We start from the raw sequence: 27,008 nt of genomic DNA, 5'->3' as shown, positions 1-27,008 counted from the left end.
TACACTGTACACCAGGTCAGTGTATCCTAACTTTATGATTTCTGTGATTGCCTACACTGTACATCAGGTCAGTGTATCCTAACTTTATGATTTATGTGATTGCCTACACTGTACATCAGGTCAGTGTATCCTAACTTTATGATTTCTGTGATTGCCTACACTGTACATCAGGTCAGTGTATCCTAACTTTATGATTTCTGTGATTGCCTACACTGTACATCAGGTCAGTGTATCCTAACTTTATGATTCATGTGATTGCCTACACTGTACACCAGGTTAGGAGATGGGATAGCGGAAAGTGTTATGTGTGACGTCATGAAAATACGTCAAAAAATAAAGCATGAGAGGAGAAGTGGGAAAGGATGTATAAAGACGTATTTTATGACGTCACACATGACACTTTCCGCTTTACCCAGTGGATTTTAACTCAACTTTTAAAAAATTTAAGTGAGAAACCTAATTTTATAAAAAACAAACATTTTTTAAGAATTTTAATGGAAAGCTTACATATACATAGAAGAGCTTCCCGTATAATGGAAATATAAAAAAAAACAGGCGCAACCTAATTTCTTTCCTCAACTAGGTCTTCTACCGCATCATATTAGTTACAGCTTTTCGCCAACATTTCTGTAATACAATGCGATACATGACTTTTCAGTACGACTGAGCACTGATGTTAATTCAGCGGATATCAGTCAGTTTTAATGCCATGCTGGAATAAATTTAAACTGAGAGTTCTTTTTGATAAAATTAATTTATACAAGAACATATATTTTGGTAATTTACTCGAGTTATATAATAGTTCATTGAGAAGATTATATTATTATTATTTATTTTCATTTGTAGGCGAGCTTAGCTGGGCTACCGAACCTGCCAGCAGTTATAACTGACCTCAGTCTCACTAAAAGACCTCTGACCGCAGTCGAAATCTCTAGGGCAAGTCAAATTTGAATGGCATATACCTTTTCCGTTAGGTTAGGTCATATTTGATAATGGGTTGCCCCGCAGTGCAGTGGTTGGTTATAGGGAAAAACTACCCCACCCTCTAATTTTCTATTCATCTAAAATTAATGGGTGGTGGATTCAGTGTTCAATTTGTAGTTTGTGTGAAAGAACCATGTTGAATTTCTGTCATGAATAAAAGTTTACCATCGCCATGATAATATTATTAAAAGCAAAGCTTTTCTATAATAAGGGTCCCTCTGTCAGTCCGTAACGGTTTACTGTTTTCGTTAGAATTATCCTACAGTTATGTACGATTTATGAAGCGTAGCAACTCCATAATCGTTATCTTCTGCTTATTAAGTTTGACACTCTACAAGTGTTATTCTTAGTTTGTCCTTCCTTCTGATCGTAGAGCTTTGCTTTTATGGATGTTGTCATCCTTGTGTTAAAATTATGTTTTGGTGGAAAAAAGGTTAAGAATATGTACTCTGCTTTGGTGTAAACACCGACAAAAGACAAAATAATGAAATTGAAAATTAAAAAATAAACATATTTTCTTTTTAACCTTAACCCAATTCCATTTGTTTTTCCAGCCCATATTTTCTTATTCCTGTAATCATTTCAGTCCTCCCTTTCATCTCAAATGTTTGTTTTTCATTCTAGCTTTTAAAAGCGAAAATTCTCTTTCAGTATTTTAACTTTTCATAATTTGTTTGGCTTTCTGATAAAGAAGTGTTTGTATTAAAGTTCTAAAACCAATACTTAAAAATATAATAGATTGTTTTGTGGCTTTCTGGTGAAGATGTGTTTATATTCAAGTTTTTAAAAACAATATTTTAAAAAAATACGAAAAAAGGAATGTTTTCACATTAATACAGGTTTTAATGTCTTAAATATGTTTATGAATGGTTGTGTGTCTATAGAAACGCAATAGATACGCGTTTTTTCAACCTCTTAACTTTAAAACTAAAATGAAATATTGGGTTGTCGAATTCAATCTTTCTCCCCCCTCAATTGCTCTAGGCCTACAGGGGCGTAGCCGATAGTGATTGATAATGTATGAATGCTAAGATCTATTACACGATTGAACAAAAAGTTCCACAATTAAAAAAAATACCCAGCGCAAAGTTTCGGGGTTTTTGGACAGAGCTAAAACCCCTTACCTTTGGTGATCAACTATGAGAAAAACTTTTCAACCTACCACTCCTATTTTTTGAACAACTAGAAATAAATAGGCTAGAGGCATCGGTCTAAAAAGTATTAGCTCTAATATTTGTATAAAATATTACTTAAAAGCAAGCTAGCAAGGTTCTTATCAAATTAAACAAATATTAAATTAGGAGAATTGGATTAAAAGTACAATCTTATATTCGTTTTTATTTTCTTTAGTCATATTTTATAACACAAAAAGCTAATTTTTTTAGTTTAGCTATGTAAAACGCCTTTTTAGTTAATTAAGAATTTATCATCTTTTACTTTTTGTGTATAAACAGGTACATCACAAAAATCAGCCATCTATGTAACATAACAGCCGAGAAAATCATATCTTATTTTCTTCATTGCATTTCTAAAATATCGACGGACAAAACAGTTACAGCTGGAAGCCTATGGGGATTTTGCAAATCAGGAGTCTATCTTCGAAAATCTCTTTTACCAAAATACGATTCAGACGGACAGACATGTGAACATTCGAAATTATAGAACAGCTTCTGTATTGTAATATAGAATTAGCATTTTTTAGATCTTACACGAGATTATCATAAATTATTATCTATAATACAAAGTAGAAAGATGTCTGTCCGTTCGTCTGTCTGGCTGTCTGTCTGTCTGTCCGTCCTTCCGTCCCTTAAGATCTCGGTAACCACTGAACCGATCGGATTCTACTATTCAGTGAATATACCTACTGGTCCTGTGGTGGTTTTAGGCTATTTTCTTGGGGAGTGGGACACCCCCAACCCCCCAAAAACAATAAATCTTCCCCCCATTTTTTTTTGTAGGGGATTTCCTTGGTTCTTTTACGTATTTCGCCCAAATTTTTTTTGTCACCTTTTGTGGCAAAGCCCCTAGAGGCTAAGGGCGAAGCCGCTAGTCTATAATACAAAGTAGCTTGATGTCTGTCTGTCCGTCCATCTGTCCGTCCGTTTGTCCCGATCGGATTCTACTCTTCAGGGAATATACCTACTGGTCCTGTGGCGGTTTTAGGCTATTTTCTTGGGGCGTGGGACACCCTTAACCCCTCCAAAATAGAAAAAATCTCCCTCAATATTTTTTTTTGATGATACAGATGATGAAGATGCACATTTTTTAAAATTACCTCTTGTGCCAAAGCCCCTAGAGGCAAGGGGCGAAGCCGCTAGTTATATATAAATAATTATTATAAATTACTCCATATCCTCTCCTCCTACGGAATAAACGAACTGACTAATAAATGACAGGGGAAATAGCAACTTAAATTGACGACAACTTTTCCCCTGTCATAATATCCACGTATATATCCATCGAAGTAAAAAAGCACCCTAATAAGTTTAAAATAGCCGTATAAAATTGACTTAATTGTTAGAAAATGGTGTATGTGTACAAGGACGAACCTGTAGAAAAATGGGGAACCAGAATTCATGAAGGTTAGTTCAGCTTTAGGTTTTTAACTATTTATTAATAAATAAATTACTTAAATTTTACAATTTGTTCTTATCAAGTCTTAACTCAGATTAAAAGACCCAACTATCATAAATTTCAAATTTTGTTTAGATTATTCACTAAACCTTTGTAAAATTTCAGTAAATTTGTTTTTAATTAAATCAAATACATACAACAAGGATGAAATAAAACACGACTTAATGACTGACAAACAAAGGGAATTATAGAGTAGCTTCGCTATAAAAAAAATTTAGTGAGATTAATTAAAAAAGTTAAATTAATGTATTTTTAGTGAGTATCCCTGACTATACCATCTCCTTCTCTGCAACATTTTCTACAATTTTCTACCTGGTTCTACCAGAATCTGTTGTAGATCCTCTAGGTAATCTAATTTTCTACCTGGTTCTATCAGAATCTGTTGTAGATCCTCTAGGTAATCTAATTTTCTACCTGGTTCTACCAGAATCTGTTGTAGATCCTCTAGGTAATCTAATTTTCTACCTGGTTCTATCAGAATCTGTTGTAGATCCTCTAGGTAATCTAATTTTCTACCTGGTTCTATCAGAATCTGTTGTAGATCCTCTAGGTAATCTAATTTTCTACCTGGTTCTATCAGAATCTGTTGTAGATCCTCTAGGTAATCTAATTTTCTACCTGGTTCTACCAGAATCTGTTGTAGATCCTCTAGGTAATCTAATTTTCTACCTGGTTCTACCAGAATCTGTTGTAGATCCTCTAGGTAATCTAATTTTCTACCTGGTTCTATCAGAATCTGTTGTAGATCCTCTAGGTAATCTAATTTTCTACCTGGTTCTATCAGAATCTGTTGTAGATCCTCTAGGTAATCTAATTTTCTACCTGGTTCTACCAGAATCTGTTGTAGATCCTCTAGGTAATCTAATTTTCTACCTGGTTCTATCAGAATCTGTTGTAGATCCTCTAGGTAATCTAATTTTCTACCTGGTTCTATCAGAATCTGTTGTAGATCCTCTAGGTAATCTAATTTTCTACCTGGTTCTATCAGAATCTGTTGTAGATCCTCTAGGTAATCTAATTTTCTACCTGGTTCTACCAGAATCTGTTGTAGATCCTCTAGGTAATCTAATTTTCTACCTGGTTCTACCAGAATCTGTTGTAGATCCTCTAGGTAATCTAATTTTCTACCTGGTTCTATCAGAATCTGTTGTAGATCCTCTAGGTAATCTAATTTTCTACCTGGTTCTATCAGAATCTGTTGTAGATCCTCTAGGTAATCTAATTTTCTACCTGGTTCTACCAGAATCTGTTGTAGATCCTCTAGGTAATAACTATCAAAAGTAACAGGATGCTTGTCTGTCTGTTGTACCGATAAATCTAGTTTAGACCGATATGGTATTCCTTTCGGTAAAGCTTTGTATAGGTCCTGAGATGGTTTTAGGCCATTGTATTTTTAGATTGAAGTCTTGGTAGGATTTTAAGCTTATAGTAAAAAATTAGTTCTTGAATAAATCGGAGACTAGGCTATAAATAAAACCTAAAAATTGTATAAAATCTTACTTCAAAAAACCTTCTATTGCTTCAAAATACTTTTTATGTAAATAAAAGAATGAATTCCTATCAGCCTGCTGTATAGATGTTGTACAATTAAAATAAAACTATAATTAGTAATTACTTATTAAAAGCTGATTTTATCCCATCCCATTTTAAACACATAGCAAAAAAAAATTCTAATTAAAAAATTAAATAATAAAAACATTTACATTTTTATATAATTCATTTTTAGTCTATTTACTTGTTTAGTATATTCCTTTTGAGTCTATTCACTTATATCAAATTTAATGATTGGAAATCTTAATATATTGATTTAATCTTGTATAAATGAATTACCTAATCAAAATATGTACTTATACAATTTGTTTATACAGTTATTAGTGAGGGATAGGAAAATTATGAAGAAAATAATTTAACACTCTTTCAAGCAAGGCTTCGAAACCAATTAATATCCGTTGAATTAGAACCGGTTGAAAAATCATTTTTAGCACAGTATTACAGGCTTACAGCCAATTTTCCAAAAATATTAAGATAAATAATCATAACATAAATGCGAATTTTGTTAGACACAACCCAATCTGTCCCGATTTTGTATCACTTTGAAAAGTGCGATTCCAGTTACGTCATATACGTTTTGGGGAAAAAAAGGGAAGGGGGAAAGAAAATCTTTTCAAAAGAGATGGGAGAAAAGGGAAGAGATTTTCTACCCCCTTCCCTTATTATATGACGTCACAGGAATCGCACTTTTCAAAAGTGATACAAAATCGGGACAGATTGGGTTGTGTCATTTTGTTAGCCTGGCCTTCGGCCCCTCAGGGCTAACTGTTTTTTCTTATACTTATTCATTTTTGTGTCTGCATTTTGTGTCCTTAATACGATGTGATAAATAAATATTCCTGTACGTTTAAAATTTAGAAAACTAGCAAAGACAGAATTTTCCAAGTAATAATTAAATCAACAATTTATCTTAAATTGTCCTGTCAGCGTTTTCATGATATTATTAGTGTGTGAAAGGGGAAGGAAAATGATTAATTTCATTTTGGTTTGAACCCGTCTTCTTAACCACATTTTCATTTGGTATACAGAATATTCGATTTGAATCTTGTATTTTTGTGTAAATTATTTTTCAAAATCTTTAAAACATGTGTTTTTTTGTATAAAATAAGGTGAAAAAGGTCCGTATCTCAATGCTAAGAAAATTGGTTTCAATCTTAGAATTTTTATGTTCGCGGAAGGCTTTTTATAATATGATGCGATAATTAGTTATCATGATTTTTAACAGACATGCAATCAATCGTTCTTGTCTAAATGTCTAATTAAATATAAATATGTACAAATTTGAAAATATTAGTTGTTTTAACTTAATTAAAGCCTTTGATTTTGCAACTAAAGATATAATTAGGGTAGAAAAAAGTAGAGGAAGTTTGTTGTTTAAAACATTTAAAAAGTAGCTGTTTGTTTATTAGTGCACAGTAAAATATTGGAATGGTTGATCATATGCTCTTTTTCTCAATTATTTGGGAGACGTGAGATAAAAAGACCTGTTTTTAAAGCTTTCCAGTTCCATGTTAGCAAGCTAAATTGACTGTAATTTTTCTACTGTCATAATATCCACGTATATTCTACAACCATTACTAACGTCAATCCAATCAATTACCAAACGGCAAGTGTAAAATGTTAGGTAGCTTTGCTCCAAATTCTATAATGGCATGGGATTGGGATTAGTATTAGCATACCTATATATATAATGTGTGCTCTGGTATGTTTAGAATGCATATCTGTCACTCAACCAAGGTCAATAGTTTTCACACCAGGCGAAGCAAAGATACTCTACATATGTGAAGGTCGGTAGGACAATTGATGTAGCTCCCCAATGATAAATAAAACTATAATTGGTGGAAAAGTATGGGTATTTATAGTTTGAACCTACTAATTAAGATTTAATGAAAAAACCTTATGTTTTTTAGCCAACGAATGAGAGATAGTATTTATAAAACTTTGAGTACTATTATAAGTATTTATAAAACTTTGGGTACTATTATAAGTATTTATAAAACTTTGGGTACTATTATAAGCATTTATAAAACTTTGGGTACAATTATAAGTATTTATAAAACTTTGGGTACAATTATATGTATTTATAAAACTTTGGGTACTACATATCATAACTTACTGTCATTTCAATGAACCCTTGCTCCCTGAAGTCTCTTTTTCAATATTTCCTAATATTCTTAAGAAAACGTTTTTCCACTTTTATCACTTCATTATATTTTTAATTTTATGTTATTTGTTTAAAACAATTTTTTTCTCAAAAACTATGTTTTTCGAAGTAATACGTAATCGTCCTTGTTGACTTTATTACATTTTACATCCTCTCTGTTTTGAAATAGGATGTTAAAAGAAGTAGAGGTTGCAATCAGGGTTCTAAAGGGATAAGACAATGACCGATAAATTGATATACATCCCCAATGATGACACACAAAATTACCCCCCCTGAAGATTAGAATTAGTGGTTGAAACGTTTGAACGCCCAGCTTGATAAACCAACTTATCAAAATTCATTAAAAGTCCCTAAAGTTGTTAAAACTTTGGGGACTAGTGTAATAAACAGCCTATTTTCCCCTCTCTCCCTGGAAAGCAATGCATTCACAAAAACTTACAAAGTCAAGGAATAAATTCAATATAATAGCAATATTAATTCTTCTCTTAAACAAGGATGACAAGATCCAAGCAAAGACAAGGAATAGGGAAATATTGATATAATTAAAGAGTATATTGTCTATGGTTGTAAATCCTTATAATAAAGTAACATGATATCTATCTGGATGTCTGTTTGTACCGTAGTATCTTGCTAACCGCTGAACCTACATGGTTCTCCTTTACAGGGTAGCAGCTCATAGGCTTTGGGAAGGTTTATAAATAGATATTTTAAGGGAGGGTAAAACCAAAAATAATTATTTAGGATGGAAAATCACGAAACCTTGAACATATTTTTAAATTATTAATTAGATCTAACACCAGATTTTCATGTTCTCTAATGAAGTGAAACTTGCAGTGGGCTACAATAACGATACCCCCTTTAATCCATCCTCTCCCCTTCTACTGAAAGGACGAAATTGACGGCAATTTTCTGCTGTCATAATATCCACGTATATTCACATCCATTTAACCAACCATCTATTATTTCAGTTAGCAACCTGATAGACGTATTCAACGTGGAGAAGAGAGAAAAAGATTTTGTGGTGCACAGTTTCCTACCTGCCATGAAGAAGGCAATAGTCAACATCCAGCTTACATTCTTCCAGAGGATAAAGCTGGCACTACAGACTCTCAGGTATTAAGACTTTGACGAAGATATTTATAATGCCTATAAAAATATGACGTCATACAATACAAATTACTAATATTAAGCTGATACACAGACTATTTTACCAATGACAGGCCAGTATACATTTCAATTGACAAATGATAAGCCAGTATGACGACATTTTTTTATAGGCACTGTAAAAAGTTTCTAAATTGACACATATTATAAGGGATCTTAAGGGATAAGACAAATTACCCAATTTCTCCTTATATGGAGAAAATTGTTAACTTCCTCCTTACATTTCATGCTATTTAAATTATATAACTATTGTGTAGGATAAACCTCTTAATAAGCTGTCTAAACACTTTCCCCATAAATAAATAAACAAATTTTCATATTTTAAATGACCATGCTTTTGCACAATCCAATTTGAAATAAAATGGAAGAAGTAAAAAAATTGCGACAGGAAACATTTGGTAGTACATAAAATTATCCAAACTGCACAGAAAATAACATTTAAAAGACTTAGTATAAACCCCATAAAAAAGGTTTGAATTACTTTTGCATGCATTGAACATTTTGTTTAAGTTCCTTTTATGTTTTGTTGGCCCAGAGCTGCAATAACTTTTATTGTTGCCTCTTACAAAGCTTTATACACAATATATGAAGTAGACTGGACCAAAAAGCACAAAGATTCAAGATTAAAGCAACCCAGGCTAAAAAATAATCTGATTACTTAATCAATACCATAAGTAGCCTAATTTAAAGCAGGTGATTTTGTGATTATAAAAAAGAGGAAAAAAATTTTAAATCTACTTGTTCAACAGCCTAGCAATTTCTGACCATCTAAAAAATTTAAGAAAATACTCAAATCTGAAAATTGAACATTTTTGTGTCAGTCTTATTTAAAGTCTTCATTTATGCACTTCAGAATAAAGTTTTGTGCTCAACTTAAAAGTTTTCCCTATTCAGTTTAATTACCCAACACCTTAGAAATTAAACTTAAATAAACACATTCTCACTTAATTTAAATTCTTACCTCTCTCTTTTCAATTCATATAATCAATAGATACCCAATGAATTAAAAGATAAATGTAAAATTGATATAACTCTATCTATTTACAAGTGGCTGGGCGGGGGAGGTAAGGAAAATAGCATAAAACCACCACAAAACATTGATAAAGGTTCCCTAAAATTACAACCAATTAAATTCATTATCTTTAGCTTCAGACAAAAAAACCACAATACTTTATAATATAGAATTTGAAGTGAGTCCTCTTTCAGTGAAACCCTTCCCCATTATAGCTATAAACCTTCCCAAAACCTATAAAAACCTACACTGTAAAGAGGAACCATATCGGTTCAGCGGTTAACGAGATCCTTTTGTACTGACAGACATACAGAGAACCTATTACTTTTATATAAGGATAAAAATATGACTTTACATTTTGCTGTCTTAATTTTGAACTTTTTGAATAACTATCTAATGAAAGCTTAAGTGTTTGAATAGGTATTATGTAATATTTTTATGAGCTATAATTCTAAGAATGTTATCTAACATTTATTGGTGAAGGTATTGGAACTTGTGTTTGACTTGACTTATGACTTGGCTCTTGTTTTAGTGCAATTAAGAAGCTTGTGTTTGCATTCCTTTGGCAAGAACAGACTTTCAACATAGAGAAGTTGTCAACTCCTACTGGGGCTAGGGTAAGTATGGATATTTATAATTTAAACATACAGAAGTTTTCAACTCCTACTGAGGCTAGGGTAAGTATGGATGTTTATAATTTAAACATAGAGAAGTTGTCAACTCTTACTGAGGCTAGGGTAAGTATGGATATTTATAATTTAAACATACCGAAGTTGTCAACTCCTACTGGGGCTAGGGTAAGTATGGATATTTATAATTTAAACATACAGAACTTGTCAACTCCTACTGAGGCTAGGGTAAGTATGGATATTTATAATTTAAACATACCGAAGTTGTCATCTCCTAATGGGGCCAGGGTAAGTATGGATATTTATAATTTAAACATAGAGAAGTTGTCAACTCCTACTGAGGCTAGGGTAAGTATGGATATTTATAATTTAAACATACCGAAGTTGTCAACTCCTACTGGGGCTAGGGTAAGTATGGATATTTATAATTTAAACGTACAGAACTTGTCAACTCCTACTGGGGTTAGGGTAAGTAAGGATATTTATAATTTCAACATAGAGAAGTTATCAACTCCTACTGGGGCTAGGGTAAGTATGGATATTTAAAATTTCAACTTAGAGAAGTTGTCAACTCCTACTGCTAAGTATGGATATTCATAATTTATTAATAAATAAGTTTAGTATATCTAAATGAAATTGTTTTAACCCTACTTTGTATTGTTTGTATACTGATTTAAAGGGCATCTTGCCGCAACTGTAACTAAAAGAATTAAAAACACTTTCTTACATATTACAAATACAATTTACTTATAATGTAGTATTATCAGTAGTTTTACTTTATAAAGCGGGTAACAATCCCTCTTATGTATATTTGAAACCTAAGGTAGAATGATAAATCAAATCTAAGATGGGAATATTAATGAATTTAAAGTATACATTATGTAATAAATGACAAATGATGTTTCTTTTCAAAAATATTTTCTATTTATATTCTTTACTTAAACCTTTTCTTTCTCTTTTCGAATAATTTATTTCTTATTATTCTGTTATATTTATAAGCCAGCAAATAAGTAGGAATTTTCAAATAAAAGATAGAACAACACAATGAAATTATGGCAATAATTTAATAAAAGCCTTGCTTTAATGATAGTTCAACAGCTATGCAGAGATAAATGGCCTTTGATAAGGAAATTCTCTGTTTATATTCTATTAATTACTCAATCCTATAATAGTTAGTAGACTCCCAACCCTACTCTCTCACTTAATCACAATTAGATTTATATTATTCCAATTTAAACATCTTTTAAATCATAAAAAATGTCTGACAGATCTAAAGACAGAAATTAACCTGTCATTTTTGAGCATGAACCTTGCGGGTACAACTCCTTAATATAACCTAAACCACCAAAAAACATTGAGGTACATCAACACCTTTTCGAAAGTTTGATTTTGGAAAGAAAACGAAGTAGCATATTCGTAGTATTTTCACACTAGCTTTTAATAGGGTATTTTAGGTTAGATAAATGTTAATGATTGCCCCGGAGAGGCTAAAAATAGGAAAAAAGGTACTGTGAAAATATGAAGAAAAAAAACCGCTACTTTCCATGATCCAAGTTTTCTTCTTAGGGGGTGTGAGATAAGATCCTTAATAAAGAATTATGGAAAGTTTCGTATTAATTTATTATGCTTATTAAATACAGTTTGCATTGCAACTATTATTCTTGCATATTCATTTATTCTGCACACAGACGTGAGCATTGTCAATGATTGTAATTTAAATTGGTGGCATATCTATGGAATTGAAAGAAAATCTTCTAGCCTCCAAATGATTCAACAGTGAAATTTTGTATAGATTATTATCAGTGGTTGAAAAGATTGGATACTGCTATTTTAAACCAGCCAATCAAAATTTAATTTAAGTACTCAAATTTTTAGGTCAACGAATAGATAAAATGTTTTGTCAAAAGCTTTGGGCATAAGTATAATTTAAAGTCTAATGTCCCATCCATCCAAGTGTGTATGAAACTCTGATAACAATGTTAATTGTTATCTTGAATTGTATTATATTTACAGATGAGTAGGGCTTTCCCTTTAATGTACCTAATATCAAGATGAAACCTACTACAAACATATATTTTTGTCCTAAGTCTCACTATTTGCAAGGGGGGGGGGGGGTGATGGATTCTTATACCTGTAGTGCTCTAACCCTGTGGGAGTTCTGTATTGGAAGGAACTTTGAGAATAACTGTCAATAAATTTTAGGTTGGAACCTTCCTGCAGCCGTATGTGAACAGTTTATCCAGCGTGGTTGGGTGGCTGCCTGTCCTGTCCGGACCTCTGGCCGGAGGGGAGGGACTCTATCCTGGTGAACAGTGGTGTAAGGTAAACATTTTGGCTTCGAAACCGCTCAATATCCGCTGGATTAGAACCGGTTCTAAGCCAAACTGAAAATTATGTATTGGATCGTTACTAATTTTACCAGTAATTAGTAAATCAAAAAATTTTAAAATATAAAAGTTATAACAAAATTCATATATTAAAGACTTTGTTGAATTATTTTAATTAAAATTATTTCAAATTTACGGAGCATATTTTAAACATTTGTAAAGTTAAAATAACATATTTAAATTTGAAATATTTGACTATTAAATTTCATAATATTTGATGAAAATGAGATTTATAAAACATATATACAGACACTATTAGCAGATAGAGAGGGGACAAGGGGCTGTTTATTACACTGGTCCCAAAGTTTTACAATAACGTTTTTATTCGTTAACTCACAACTTTGGGGACTTTAGTGAATTTAGATTAGTTGGTTCATTAAATTGAGCGTTCAAACGTTTCAACCACTAATTTTAATTTACAGAAGGGGTAATTATGTGTCTCATCATTGGGGATGCACATTGTTCATCAATTTATCGGCCATCGTCTTATCCCTTTAGATCCTTGCACTATTAAAATAGATTTTACAACCTTCAAAGGACATAATCTAAGATTCCCTAAGATATCTAATATTCTAATAGAGAATTTTCCGAGATCTTTATCCGCATATTAAACTTAATATTTTTACTTTTTCTTGATTTTTTCCATTGTTCTTTTTTATGTTTTTATTATAATCTTATTGCAGTCAACTACTTTACATATTGTAAAATTTTGCACACTGCTATCAACCACAAGAATGACAACATGCAGCAAAGCGAAACATTATATGACATATTCACCTAAAAAAACGAATTAGCGGGTTTCGTCGTATTTTTACAGTAGCTTTTCTCCTATTTCTAGCACCTGCGAGGGGCTCTAACCTTGCGGGGCCAATTGCCTAACCCTGCAGGACATTCATTAACCTCTCCCTAACCTAACCTAACATAACCTAGTGTGAAAATACGACGAAATCAGCTACTTTGTTTTCCTTCCTTGATCCAAAGTTTTGTTTATTTTTCCGTTAAGAAATCGCTATACAATGATACATATGTTTGAGTATGTCATTGTAGAGAAGATTTACATAGCTTCTAAGATAGTTTTAGGCTATTTCTAAATGAAAGTGTTGGGTTAGTTTTAGACTATTTTCCCCACCTCTGTCCCCCTTGACATTAAGAGCCCCTAGATTCTAGGTTGAAGCATGCTAGTAAAGCCATATCTGTTCTTAAAGTTGCTTATGACAAAGCTATTGAATTTGATTTTTTTAAATTGGGAATCAGTTAACTTTTGCTATATTTTTTTATTCAAGCTCTAATCTTAGACAAATTAATCTATAGAAAAGCTTTGCTATTAGAATAGCATTATTGTGTATAATATTGAAAGGATAGGTATTATACTCTAGTAAATCTTTTTCAAAGCTTTAAATCCTTCTTTTGTATAACAAGATTATAAAACAGAGTATAAACTCGAGTGGATAGTCACTAGTATACTTCTTTTAAAATCAAATCTTTTTAAACTAAAAATAAAAATAAAATGTCGACTAACGACTTTCAACCTAACCCTCCCCCCTTCTTACCTATCCCTTAGAGAGGTGCAAATGTAAGTCATAGGTAGTAAGTTGCACTGCCATTAGCACATATAAGTTTCATTTACTTGCTTTCTTAAAAAAAACTTTTCAAAATGTTACAATTAATAGATGAAAACATTTATTTACATAATCATACTAAGTTAGTTATAAAAATTCTATACTTTCTCTCAAAGTTTCTGTGGAGCACTTAAATACCTTCCCTTAATTAAAAATAATAGGTTTGATAAGTTTTTAATCATATGCATTATTCTTGCGTGGGGTCCTAACTCTGTGGGGCTCATAGCTGCTAGCCCTGCGGGGCTATCACTACCCAATAACACTTATCCTAACCTATCCTAACCAGAAATAATAAACAACAAAACGAAATAATCATCCTTCTCTTTATTTCAATTCAATCATAAAAAAAAGAATGGGGGAGGGGGGTTTTGTTAAACAATTTACTTTGAGGGAAAACTCTAAAAATTGTGATACATCCTATATATGTCTATTAGACTGGCCCAAAAAAACATGAATTTTTAAATCTTTACCATATCAATTTGCGGATACCTTGAAGTTGTTACCGGCTCAAATGTAGACCTTTTAGTGAAAACTAGTTTCTCTACAATGAAAATTGATCTCGAAATTTCAATCTTAAGCTTTTTATCAAAAACTTCATATTTTCATGATTTTAACAAGAAATAATTAAAGAACTGCCAACCTAAAATTATGTAACAAGAGTTCAAATATAAAGCAATCATAAAAAGTAGGCAGAACCGCCATTCCTGACGAATAATTCCGAAAAATGTCTAAAAACATTGTTTTATTTAAATTGATAAATTGTGTAAGAAATTGAACTAAAACAGTAGCTATTAGTCTTATGAGAAGAGAAATGATGAAAAACTCTAAAAATATACATTTTAAAGACATAAAATAGGAAAAAGTGTTTTTAATAAATTTCATGGCTCAACAGACATTGTCGCCAATAAAGAGACAATTTACTTAAATAAAAAAATTAATTAAGGTAAAAAAATATGTAATATACTTATTCTCATATTCAACTTTTAAAAAAAGCATACTAATAAAAAAATTAATATTGCAAAAAATAATTTGATTGTTTTTTATTAAACCAGGAATAAAGAGTAAGGCTTATCTTTAATTATTTTTCTTCAATAATTTTGCAGTATGAATTAGCTTTCCCAAATTATTGTAATTGTACATAAATAAATTTTTATACTTTCTTTCTTCATATGTTTATTCCTGGTGATTTTAATATTTTATTTCAATGTTTGTAAACAAACAGACAGAAAATTTGATGTTTTGCTTTATACCTGGTGTAAGGCTTTCATAATTTGGTGAATTAAAGGTGAAAATAAATATGCATTTGACGAGATAGCGATAGATTTTTTCTTAAAATCAATTATATGGCTAAAATCTACAAACAATACATAACCTATTTTTACATAACGCACATTGAAAAGCGATTTAGACCTTCATTTGGGCCACACTAATGTCTATTGAGTAGGTTAATGTAAAGATTTGTGAAAAGAGTTTCCACTTGATTACTCTAAAATTAAAAATAAGGATACAATCTCCTCTGTCTGCTAAAAAATCATAGGTAAAGTGTAAGTAAAAAAGTAGTTAATTTTTTAAAGATTACTGGCGGATGCACTCTTTTAGAGGCTCTGTATTCGAAGGGATGTTGAAAGACAGAAAAAAGACTAAAACGAAGCAGCAAATAGGGCCTAATAAAAAATGACGTCATGCAATACAAATGACCAATGATAGGCCAGTACCCATTTTAACATTGGTCAATTACAATGTATATTTTATTGTATGACGTCATTTTTTATTAGGCCCTATTTTCTGCTTCAACTTAAACCATCCCAAGGCTTAAAGTGAAAAAAAATAATTAATAACATTATCTTGACCTATAAAAAGCTTTACTGTTAAGGAAAACCATATCGGTTCAGCATACTGGTACTTTTATTTAAGAATGAGGAAAGATTTTTTTTACGTACCTAGGAATGATACATTTTTAAAAGCACTCCCAATTTATACATACAATGCTTCCATGTTTAACTTTTTTTTCTTTTTAATTGCAATTTTTTAATTATTCTGTATTCCCTGTGAAAAAATAGATGGATTGGAAAATTTTCCTTAAATTACAGGATTCAGAAACTAAGATATGAAATATGTAAATCTCCAACCCCAATGAAGATAAACAAATGTAATTATTTTGGACACTGATAGTTTGAACTAACCAAGTAAATAAAAGTACCCAAGGTTTTTATGCCAACAAATAAGAGTTCATTAAACTTTGGGTATTAGTACATATAATTTATAGCCCAATGTCCTCTCCCTCTTTGGGCTAGCTGAAAAATCCTCATAATAAAGTAACGGGATAACTATCTGTACCAAAAGATCTCGCTAACCTCTGAACTGATTGGGTTCTTCTTCTTAACAGGGTAGCTTTGTATAGGTCCCGGGAAGGTTTATAACTATTTTGGGGGAGGGTACCACCACCAAGAAAAATCGCCCCTAGACAAAATTACCCTCTCTTAAATTTTTTAAAGATTTTCTTTAAAAATCTAAAATAACAAAATGGGTTTTGAGATTCAACTCCCCCTCCCGTGCCCCTATAGTCCTCTAGGGGCGTAGCCGCTAGTGAATAATAAATGAGTAGGTTTGACTATTTATTTTTAAGATTATTCATCCTAGAATGTGTAAGTCTGGCTCGAGTTCAATCAAATATTCAATAATTTTCATTATTGAAAAACATAAACATTTTCCACTTCAAAACATAATTTTCATATTTATGCACAGCAAAAGTATTGGTTGTTATTTCACTAGCGGATACTCCTCTAGCATTATTAATGAATGGACAGAGAATGGATCTAAAAATAGATTAAAACCATCCCAAGACTTAAATTAAATATGAAACTTAAATAGCCTAAACCCATGACAGGACCTATTTAAAGCTTATCTAAAATAGAAAACTCAATAGGTTAAGTAGTTATCGAGATCTTAAGATACAGACAAAAAATCTTTACCACTTTATACATATAATAGGGTAAAAAGTTTTTTTCAAAGAGTAAAGCAATTTATAACTTAGTATTGTCAGTCTAATTTTTTCCTTCCATTACATTTTAGATTTAAGAAATCAGTATTTGCACTCTTAAAAAATTATTTCGAACTGTTTTAGTTAATTACTTCTTATTGTGAATCAATTGAATAAATAAATACCATGTAAACGTTGCATAAATTGTTTAAAAATTGATCTTTCTATAGTTTGAAATTTGGAGACAAAATTGTTATTAATAATATGAAATATCACTGCCTTGTAGAATATTATTTGTGTAGCTACTCATTAAAAATTTGCTACACGGATGTTAAGAATGATATTTTATTTTCAGAGAAGCCAGCCCCACTCACTCTGGCACATCCAGTCTGCTACAGGACTCCTGGATTACTTCCTGGTGGCAGATACTCTCTTTAGATACACTACCAATAATAATTAATGCCAGGTATTGTCATTAAAAAATTGGTTTGCTTTGGTGTTTTGCTATACCTGGGGTCATTGTGCAAAAATAGGACAGGTGGTATGTGGTATATAGCATTCAAAAAATTTATTGAATAATCAAATCATTATATTTTTATATCCTATTATATAAAGAAGTAAGCTTTTTTGTCTGTAGGAAAGAATTTTAAAAACTGCTGAACTGATATGGTTTTCCGTTACAGTGGAGCTTCTTATAGATCATGGGGAGGATTTTAAGATATGATATGAGAGGAGGGTATCTCCCCCTTCCAATAAAAGAAGAATCCCCCCAATTTTCTTTTCCATTTTCTTAAAATTGAAAATGGAGGGGGGGGGGGTTCGACTTGTCCCTCCACCTCCCTACCCTAAATGTCACGAGAGTCTTCTAGGGGCGTATCCACTAGTTTTTCATAAAGCAATTGGAGAAAGGATAATAAATTGATCTTCCTCAAAGTCTTGGTTTGGTAAATATTGAGTGACTAAAAGGTTTTATATTAATTTGATAAATTAAGACAATTGCCATGAATTTCTTATGGACTCTTTTGCTTTCCTTAAAGTTCCTTTCAAGCAATAGACCTCCCCAAAACCTTATATTTATTTAAAAAATTGAAAATAAGTCGAGGGGTTTACTTTTTTTTCTTATGTCGAATATATCATACTTATCTTTTTATTCAGGTTTAAGAGGCCGGTGAAAAAGAGAAAAAAAAAGATTCAATAGAATTTTACATTTTTAGTTAATTTATTATAACTCAACTTTGTACAAATCAAAATCTAGTCTTTATATGAAATAGATAATCTCAAGTAATATTTGAAACCCATATTTAATCTCATTAAACTGTATTTTGTATTATTTCTTAAAAACTTACTGTGGTATATAAATGAAAAATATAAAAAAAATCTCATAATTGTTTGTTACTGTATGATTTTGTTATTGATAACTTGTTATATTTTATTGTTATTTATTCAAATATAATCTAAAGAAATGATTTTTAGTTTTATAGCTTTTAGTTTTGTTTAGTATTGTTCGATGTTCAATTTTGAATTTTCTTAAAAAACAATTTGCCAAAACTTTGCACGACTATGAGCTTTGGGAGAAAGCACCTGTCCTAAGAAAAACAAGCATCTCCGAGTCAAGGTATAGGGAAGTATAAGGAATTTCTTTTCTTTGTAAGAAACAATTATAAATATATAGCGATAATTTTCATATAACCTAATGATTACAGTCTGTCTAGTGTTCAATGGCATTTAGAGGATTTTGCCAGGTGGATGGTAATCTTTATGAAATTAAATATGGAAGACACAATGAAACACATTCTAAAATTGTAGATATTTTTGTTAATATTTTTTTATAATTCAGTTTTAACATGATAATCATCATCATATGTTTCAACAAAAGCTTCTTCATCATCATCTACTTCTTCTTTATTCTCTGTATTATCAAGTGGTGGGATGTTATTGGGAAATTTTGCTGAATATTCTGGCATTGTCATCTGTTGCATTCCAGATCTGATAATTATAAACTTAAATAAGAACCTTTTATACATTTAGGATAGCTCCTTCCGCTCGTAAAGGATATCATTTTAGGCACGTCAGACTTGTCATATTGATTTTAAACATTCCATATTGATTTTAAACTACAGATTGATTCCTGTAACAATTTAGAAAGCGTATGCACCTATAATTGATATAAGAAAATCCATATGTCTATTTTAATCATTGTCTCTCTTAAAATAATACTGAGTTTCGAAATATGGATTCTAATGACCAATAGGTATATTTAATCGTGAAGCATATCATTATCTATAATCAAAATTTACCTGTCAAGTATCCATATGTTCTGCATAGTTCCTGATCTTGCTACCCAGCCACCCAGAATATAAATATCTACTTGTCAGGTATCCAAATGTTCTGTATAGTTCCTGATCTTGCTACCCAGCCACTCAGAATATAAATATTTACCTGTCTGGTATCCATATGTTCTGTATAGTTCCTGATCTTGCTACCCAGCTACTCAGAATATAAATATTTACCTGTCTGGTATCCATATGTTCTGTATAGTTCCTGATCTTGCTACCCAGCCACTCAGAATATAAATATTTACCTGTCTGGTATCCATATGTTCTGTATAGTTCCTGATCTTGCTACCCAGCTACTCAGAATATAAATATTTACCTGTCTGGTATCCATATGTTCTGTATAGTTCCTGATCTTGCTACCCAGCCACTCAGAATATAAATATTTACCTGTCAGGTATCCATATGTTCTGTATAGTTCCTGATCTTGCTACCCAGCCACTCAGAATATAAATATTTACCTGTCTGGTATCCATATGTTCTGTATAGTTCCTGATCTTGCTACCCAGCTACTCAGAATATAAATATTTACCTGTCTGGTATCCATATGTTCTGTATAGTTCCTGATCTTGCTACCCAGCCACTCAGAATATAAATATTTACCTGTCTGGTATCCATATGTTCTGTATAGTTCCTGATCTTGCTACCCAGCCACTCAGAATATAAATATTTACCTGTCAGGTATCCATATGTTCTGCATAGTTCCTGATCTTGCTACCCAGCCACCCAGAATATTAATATTTACCTGTCTGGTATCCATATGTTCTGTATAGTTCCTGATCTTGCTACCCAGCCACCCAGAATTTAAATATTTACCTGTCAGGTATCCATATGTTCTGCATAGTTCCAGATCTTGCTACCCAGCCTCCAGCTCTCAGAATACAAAGGTTAACCCGACTTCCATATTTATACCTGGATATTTAAATCCCTTAGATCGACGGGAAATTTAATTTTGATACCCTCATTTACAAATATTTTAAGAATCGGTCCTAATCAACAAAGATATGGGAGAAAATGTGAAAATAAAGATAGCCCAAAAAACCTGCTAAAAAGCAGTTGTACTGTCATTTGTGTATTAAAGTTAATTATGGTCTATAACAATGGGAATTTTGACAAAAAGTTTCAGCCTTATATCTTAAATAGCAGCCGAGAAATAGACATTTCCCATAGCCTTAAGGACTGATGTAAGGACTGATGAACGGACTGACTGACGGACATGGTGAAGTATAGAGTAGCAACTACCAATCCTACCTTGGATCACCAGCCAGCTTCATGCCTGGCCTCTCATTAACTTCTGTTGTATACATTTCTGTGTCCTTCTTCTGGGACTACAAAAAAATAAATATATAATTTTATGCTTCTATACTAAGGGTTTTTGATCGGCTAACCACTGAACTGATTGAGTACTTAATTTAAGAGAAACTTTGAATGGGTCTTGGGTTCGGTTTAGGCCCGCTCTCCCCTGGATGCTAGTGACGCAGCCAATATTTGATTAGGAAAGATCTACTAATAATACTGGCAAAACTATAAAATTAATATGTAGTTAGGTTGGAGTTAATCAACCTTTCCTCAAATGTTGAAAATTTTGTTTTTTTAGTGCATCTTGATGTTATTATTATATTGGTTAAATATGATCAAGGGCTTGACCGAAATATGTCAGCCGCATGTAAGCATAAAGGAAAACAACGTTTTATAACTTTTAAAAACCAGCTGGATATCTAAATCTGTTGTTTGAATGTTAGTTCTATATTTGTAAATACTTGAAAGGTTGCTGCCGAGCAAAGAAAGGAACTTATTTGACAAAATCTAATTAATACCGAAATTTCTTTACAGTAATTTAAAAAAGGGTAATTAAATTTTGTATCCATTTCAGTTTATTGATATTTTTTCCTGAGTAAGTAGATAAATTTAATTTACTGTACATGTTTTTTTTTTATTGAATGCATTTCTACTTGATCACAAAATTGCTTTTAAAACAAGAAGTTTTAATCTTGAAATGCAGCAAAATAAAATTTAGTTTCTTGATATTTATGAATTCCCCAAAGTGCATTTTTTTTACATTTTCTGTGCAGTAAGTAAATTTCAGGGTTTAGAAGGTTGTTAGATTTTCTATGATTTAGATGAAGTGTAAATTTAAGTAGGTCTTTTTGTAAATTTAATATTACCCTAATCTTTATTGATGAGTTTAGGGGTAAAGGTTTGACCAGTGATCTTGTAAACCAAATTTCAAAGCATGTAAATACACTTTTAAAGTCCGGAGGGTTGGTGTTGTTTACTAATCAATGATTATTACTTTATAGTCTTGACCTATAAAAAGCTTCGCTGTAAAGAAAACCATATGAGTTTACTAAATCCTTTTCTACTACTTTATGTAATAGAATGGTCAGGAAGGATTGCTATTTATAAAAAGATGTTATTCTTATTTTACTAATAACCAGGTCTCAGTTCAAGTGACTTTTATACAACTGTATATTGTTACTAGCGGCTACGCCCCTAGAGGCCTCTAGTGGCACTTTAAATGTTTTTGTTTGTTAAAGTTTATTTTTTATGTACGATACCACCTTATTTGACGTTGAAGTCTCCCCTAAATTTCGATTTTTTTGTCATTTCTCTTGGGAGGGTGGTGGTACCCTCCCCCAAAATAGTTATAAACCTTCCCGGGACTTATGAGAAGCTACCCTGTTAAGGAGAACCCGATCGGTTCAGCAGTTAGCGAGATCCTTCGGTACAGACAGACAGATACACACACAGACATCCTGTTACTTTAGTATAAGGATTTACCGCGCCTGTTCATTGGTCGAAATATTCCAACAATAAAAGCTATTTAATTAAAAAGCCTTCCTTAGAATAGGAGATAAAGCAAGCTTAACAAGATGTAGGAAATACTGAAATTCTCTTACAAATAGCGGACGTGTTACATTTTGCTAAGGCTGCATTTTTAATAATTACTTTTCCTTTATTCCTGATAAGTTATTTCCAGGGAGGTAGAGGATATTGAATCTTAAATTATGCTAGTACTCAAAGTTTTCTACAATTTCTCTAAAACTTGTATTGTTGTTTCAAACAAGCAGTGTCCAAATTTTGTATGCATTAACATACACAAGGTTTATTATCATTGGGGATGTGTACAAGTTTATCATCCATTGTCTTATTCCTTAATATCCTTAGTATCCATGGAAACTCATATGTGCATGTAAATAAAATGCGTAGTAACACCAAATATTAAAAATATAAATCATGCACAATGCATGTGCAATTTAGGGAAATTTTTTCCTTTCTTTATTTTTAGATTTAAACAAGGATGGTCTTCGTACAAGATTCATTTAAATAATTTTATAAGGAAACAGGTTTATATGAATGTTTTGAAATATGGGCTATTGGAAGTTCTTTTGTTTATTATAGCTATTGCTCTCAATTTCTTGGTTTTTCTTAACCAAACTTGTAAAAACCAGAATTATTTTATACGATACATGTGTTATTGTCAGGGGTCAGCAGCCGCGCGCAAGCCCGTTTCTTAGACAAAAAAAAGAAAAGACGGATTTTCATACTAGGAAGTCTAAAACTAAAGACCTAGCAAAATGCTGATTGGAAATAGTTGTACGTTTTAGGGAAGCTTTAAAATTGTTTTGGTCTAAATTCAGCTATTCTTATTAATGGCTAATGTGCGACTGACTAGTCTTGGTTACTGTCTCCCATAGATTTATCGACGTCATAATTGATTTGTGCTAGTTTCTTCTCTACTCATGTGTTTTTAATTTTGATGCAACCCCAAAAACTGCATTGTGCATGTGGACATGACTCCATATTTTACCAAGATATTTTTGCAAGAAAATCATATTGCTGTTTTTTTTCTAATTATGGTTGAATTTTAGCCATTTTTAAAGAGGTGCTTTCTCTCAAAGTGACGATTGGGAAATGAACCCCCTCCCCCGTTAATTCCAATTTATTTCAAGAATTGAGCAAAGGAGGTTTTCTATGCTAGACAAGGCACATTAAAAAAATACCAAATGCTTCCATAAAATTATTCCAAATAAAATAAAATGATGATTTTAATTTTTATCGTTTTTAAAAAAGAATAGTTAGCTATTCCCTAACCTAATTTACCAGTAAAGTTTAAAGCAGAAAAACTTACGCAATTGCTTTGATTTTTTGCATGTTATTGTTGTTCAGCATGGAAAATATTTAAACATAAAGTTAGCCAGAGATTTAGGGATAGTTAATTTAAGATCAAATATGTGTCAATGGTTTTTACATTTTTCTTTAATTACGGTTATCGCTTTACGTTAATTTAGTCATGTGGAAATTGTCCCATCGATTTCAAACTTGTCATGGTGATTCCTTTAATAGTTAGGTACAAAGAAATACATTTAAGTTTAAAGATATTGAGGCTCTTTTGGGAGGGGGGGGGGGTGTAAGTACGTTCCCACTACCTATTATATAACTTCTAGCAATTGTTTACATGTTATTGATATCTCCCTTATCCCTGGCAGGAAAAAGGAAGAAGGTAACATATGCAACTAACAACAATAATTTAAAAGAATATTTGGATCATAGAAAGAAAACGAAGTAGCAGGTTTTATCATATTTTCACAGTAGCTTTTGATAGGTTATTTTAGGTTAGGTAAATGTTAATTATTGGCCAACAGGCGCTAGAAATAGGAGAAAAGCTACTGTGAAAATACGACGAATACCCGTTACTTCGTTTTCTTTCGATGATCAGAGTTTTCGTACAGAATATAAAAAGTAGCATAAACCAACAAACAAAATATCAAAAAGAAATGCGAACATTGATTTTTAAATGTGCATTTAGAAAGAAAAGTGTTTGTTAATATTTCATGTTTGGAGTGTTTAGTGTAGGGTCATGCCTCGATTATAGAGAAGCATCTCTGCTAAAATAGATTAAATCCAGCAAATACACAATAAGATTCTATGCATTTTCAAAAATAAAGGATTTTGTTATTACCTGTCATTTATTCTACTGAAAATGATTCTTTTTAGTTATATTAGAATATTCATGCAAGTTAAGAATTTACATGTAATATTAATTTATTTGACTCAACTTGCCAATAAAACAAAATAATTTTAATTATTTCAGGTCTTTCCTTAATTTTTAATAAAGGAAACTTTATTGTCGACTTGAATTTTGGTAATTGAAGCTTTGACAGGGGTGTTCTAGCCAACAAGAAAATAGCTTAAAACCATGGTATGAACAATAGGTTTATTACAGAAGAAGCACAACCTAATAGGTTGCCAGCTTTCGGTCTGAAACAACGGTCAAACAAACATATAATTATTTTGTATTATAGACTAGTGAATATGCCCCTAGCATCTAGGGGCACTTGAGGAGTACTTAGTTGACTTTGATAAACCAATTTTTTATTTTAGATTAAAATTTTCTGGGGCGATTTCTCATGGGAGGGTGGTATTTCTCAGGACTTATGAGAAGCTACCCTGTAAAGGAAAATCATTCGGTACAGACAGACAGACAAACATTTTAATAACTTGAATTAAAGATACTACCTCTATTAAACAGCTTTGTGTGGTGTGTGGCAAACTTTCAGAAACAAACCAATCAACATTACCTTAACAATCAAAATGATACAATTAATGTAGAGTTAATCAATGACAATTATAGAGAAGCTCTGCAACTTATACGGGCGAGGCTGCTGTCAATGAAACTCTAACGTCAGGTCCAACAACCCAGTATAACTAAGCGGATCCCAATCTCTCCCTTTTTGCCCAAACAGACAACCAACTCTTTGATTGCATGGTTATGAGTTGCGCCTGTTTTAACGTCTTTAATTATTACACGGTGTTAAGCCGAGATTGGAACCTATTACCACTCCGACGACTAGTTACAGAAAGGAGGGAAGGGCGTACCCATATTGTTTAGCAGCTGTGTTATACATGTTACATGGGTAGTTAAGTAGTATAGATATTTTTGTTAGCTTAAAAATCAGATCAAAAAACATAAAAAGTTATTTTGATAAATCAATAAGAATTATCATTCAAGCCATTTTTTATTACATTATTATTAAATGTTTTACCTATACCATGTCCTCCCATTATATCTGCAGTCGAAGAACAAATAACTGTTACCAATACTAGAAGTTTTTTCATTTTTAATATTTTTCTAAAATCAATGTACATAAGTTGTTGTCAATTAAAACAACATTTGAAATATAGTCTGCGCCCCTAGCAACCAGGTGCCATGCATGAAAGGATTAAAGCTAAAAATAAGTAGTCTTTAACCCTTCGAAGACTGTAAAAATAAAACAGCCAAAACCATCCTGGAATCCGTGTAAAGCTTGCATAAAATGGAGAAATTAATCAGTTCACTAGTTATAGAAATCTTAAGCTACAGACAAAAAAACTTACTACTTTGTGTATTAGGTCTATATATATTTTAATGATTTATTTAACTGTACATTAAAACTCGCTTGTAATTATTTATCTTGTATTATGTAACATTTAATTGTAAATTAAGTATTTACTTTCTACAAACTTAAATAAAAAGTGCAGAAAAACAAACAAAATTGCATGGTGGGGAGGTTACGTATAAAATAACTGTCTTTCTTTGTGTATAGATTTAGATTATATACTTATAATAGAGGCTATTGCGTCGATGATTGATGTTTTATGATATCGTTGCTTTCCCTCCAAGTGACTTTCATGCATTGAAACCTCGCCCCTCCCCCTTTTTTATAACTAATTTGAAAACAAGTGCGTTCTAATGACAATATAGAAGAGCCTAATTATAACTATTATGTCTTAACCCTTCGGGGCTACCTAAAGAATTAAACAATCAAACAAACAAAAACTCCCCCTTTTTATTTTTTTTTCCAAAATAAGGGGTGGTTTCTGTACTCGACTAAACACCTTAAGCAAATTCTTCAGCAATTCTAATAATGTTGTGATAGAAAAGGATTTTAAAAGAGCATTAGCATTCCATCCTTCCAACTGTTTGCAAAAAAAGATGAGTTACCATCCGGGACAAATAAAGGTAATTAAATAATTTTTAAAGCAAATAAATGGTTAATATACAATTTTACAAGGATGAAAACATTCAAAAGTTTGTTATAATCATAAGATAAAGAGCCCTTTTCTAAAATAAGGCTGAATTTTAATCTAAGGCGCCACTTTAAGAAAAAAATTATGAAAATAAATAAAAATAATGTAAAGCATTAAGCAATTATATCAACTTCCATAGAGTAATTAAAAATGCCTTCTATTAAACACAGAAATGATAGCAGAAGAAAAACTCTAAAGCTATAGAGAGGGGATAATAACAAAAAAAATTAGAAGGATGAATGTTTTTAAACACTCTGAACCAACTAAGATAATGTAGAAAATTATTTTAACTGAAATATTTAAAATTCTTCATTCTTTACAAAAAGAAAATTTGTTACTTTAAGAATTTGAATCTGGTACATTACATGAAATTCGTATGAAGGCTTTTATTAGCGAAGCTATAACATATTTTTTTGTGTCTGTCCTTCTGTCGGTAATGCCTATCCATCTCTGTACTACCCATAACTTTTAATTTCCCAC

At 31.6% G+C, this 27,008-nt stretch overlaps 2 protein-coding genes across 2 annotated transcripts in view; one reads left to right on the top strand and one right to left on the bottom strand.

The window, feature by feature from the left end:
• LOC145312489 (uncharacterized) overlaps positions 1-18,590 on the top strand; it is a 57,036-nt gene extending 38,446 nt beyond the window's left edge. The window contains exons 10-17 of the mRNA XM_080151747.1: positions 847-936; positions 3,506-3,566; positions 3,875-3,964; positions 8,302-8,446; positions 10,042-10,126; positions 12,341-12,460; positions 17,480-17,590; positions 18,280-18,590. Of these exons, the coding sequence (XP_080007873.1) occupies positions 847-936; positions 3,506-3,566; positions 3,875-3,964; positions 8,302-8,446; positions 10,042-10,126; positions 12,341-12,460; positions 17,480-17,584 (696 nt within the window). The 3' untranslated portion in view covers positions 17,585-17,590; positions 18,280-18,590. The remainder of the gene's footprint in view (positions 1-846; positions 937-3,505; positions 3,567-3,874; positions 3,965-8,301; positions 8,447-10,041; positions 10,127-12,340; positions 12,461-17,479; positions 17,591-18,279) is intronic.
• Positions 18,325-25,586, bottom strand: LOC145308050 (uncharacterized). Its single transcript, XM_080150245.1, has 5 exons — positions 25,505-25,586; positions 24,978-25,039; positions 20,709-20,785; positions 20,274-20,369; positions 18,325-19,110 (listed from the first exon to the last, which is right to left on the bottom strand). The coding sequence occupies exons 1-5, from the start codon at positions 25,575-25,577 to the stop codon at positions 18,951-18,953; spliced, it is 468 nt and encodes a 155-aa protein (XP_080006371.1). The 5' UTR covers positions 25,578-25,586; the 3' UTR covers positions 18,325-18,950.
• Positions 25,587-27,008: the final 1,422 nt, after the last annotated feature.

Source organism: Acartia tonsa, chromosome 2 (assembly GCF_053477335.1).
Source record: "Acartia tonsa isolate MP-2025a chromosome 2, ASM5347733v1, whole genome shotgun sequence".
In the NCBI taxonomy this organism is placed as follows: Eukaryota; Metazoa; Arthropoda; class Copepoda; order Calanoida; family Acartiidae; genus Acartia; species Acartia tonsa.
This window is presented reverse-complemented; position numbering and strand designations above follow the sequence as displayed.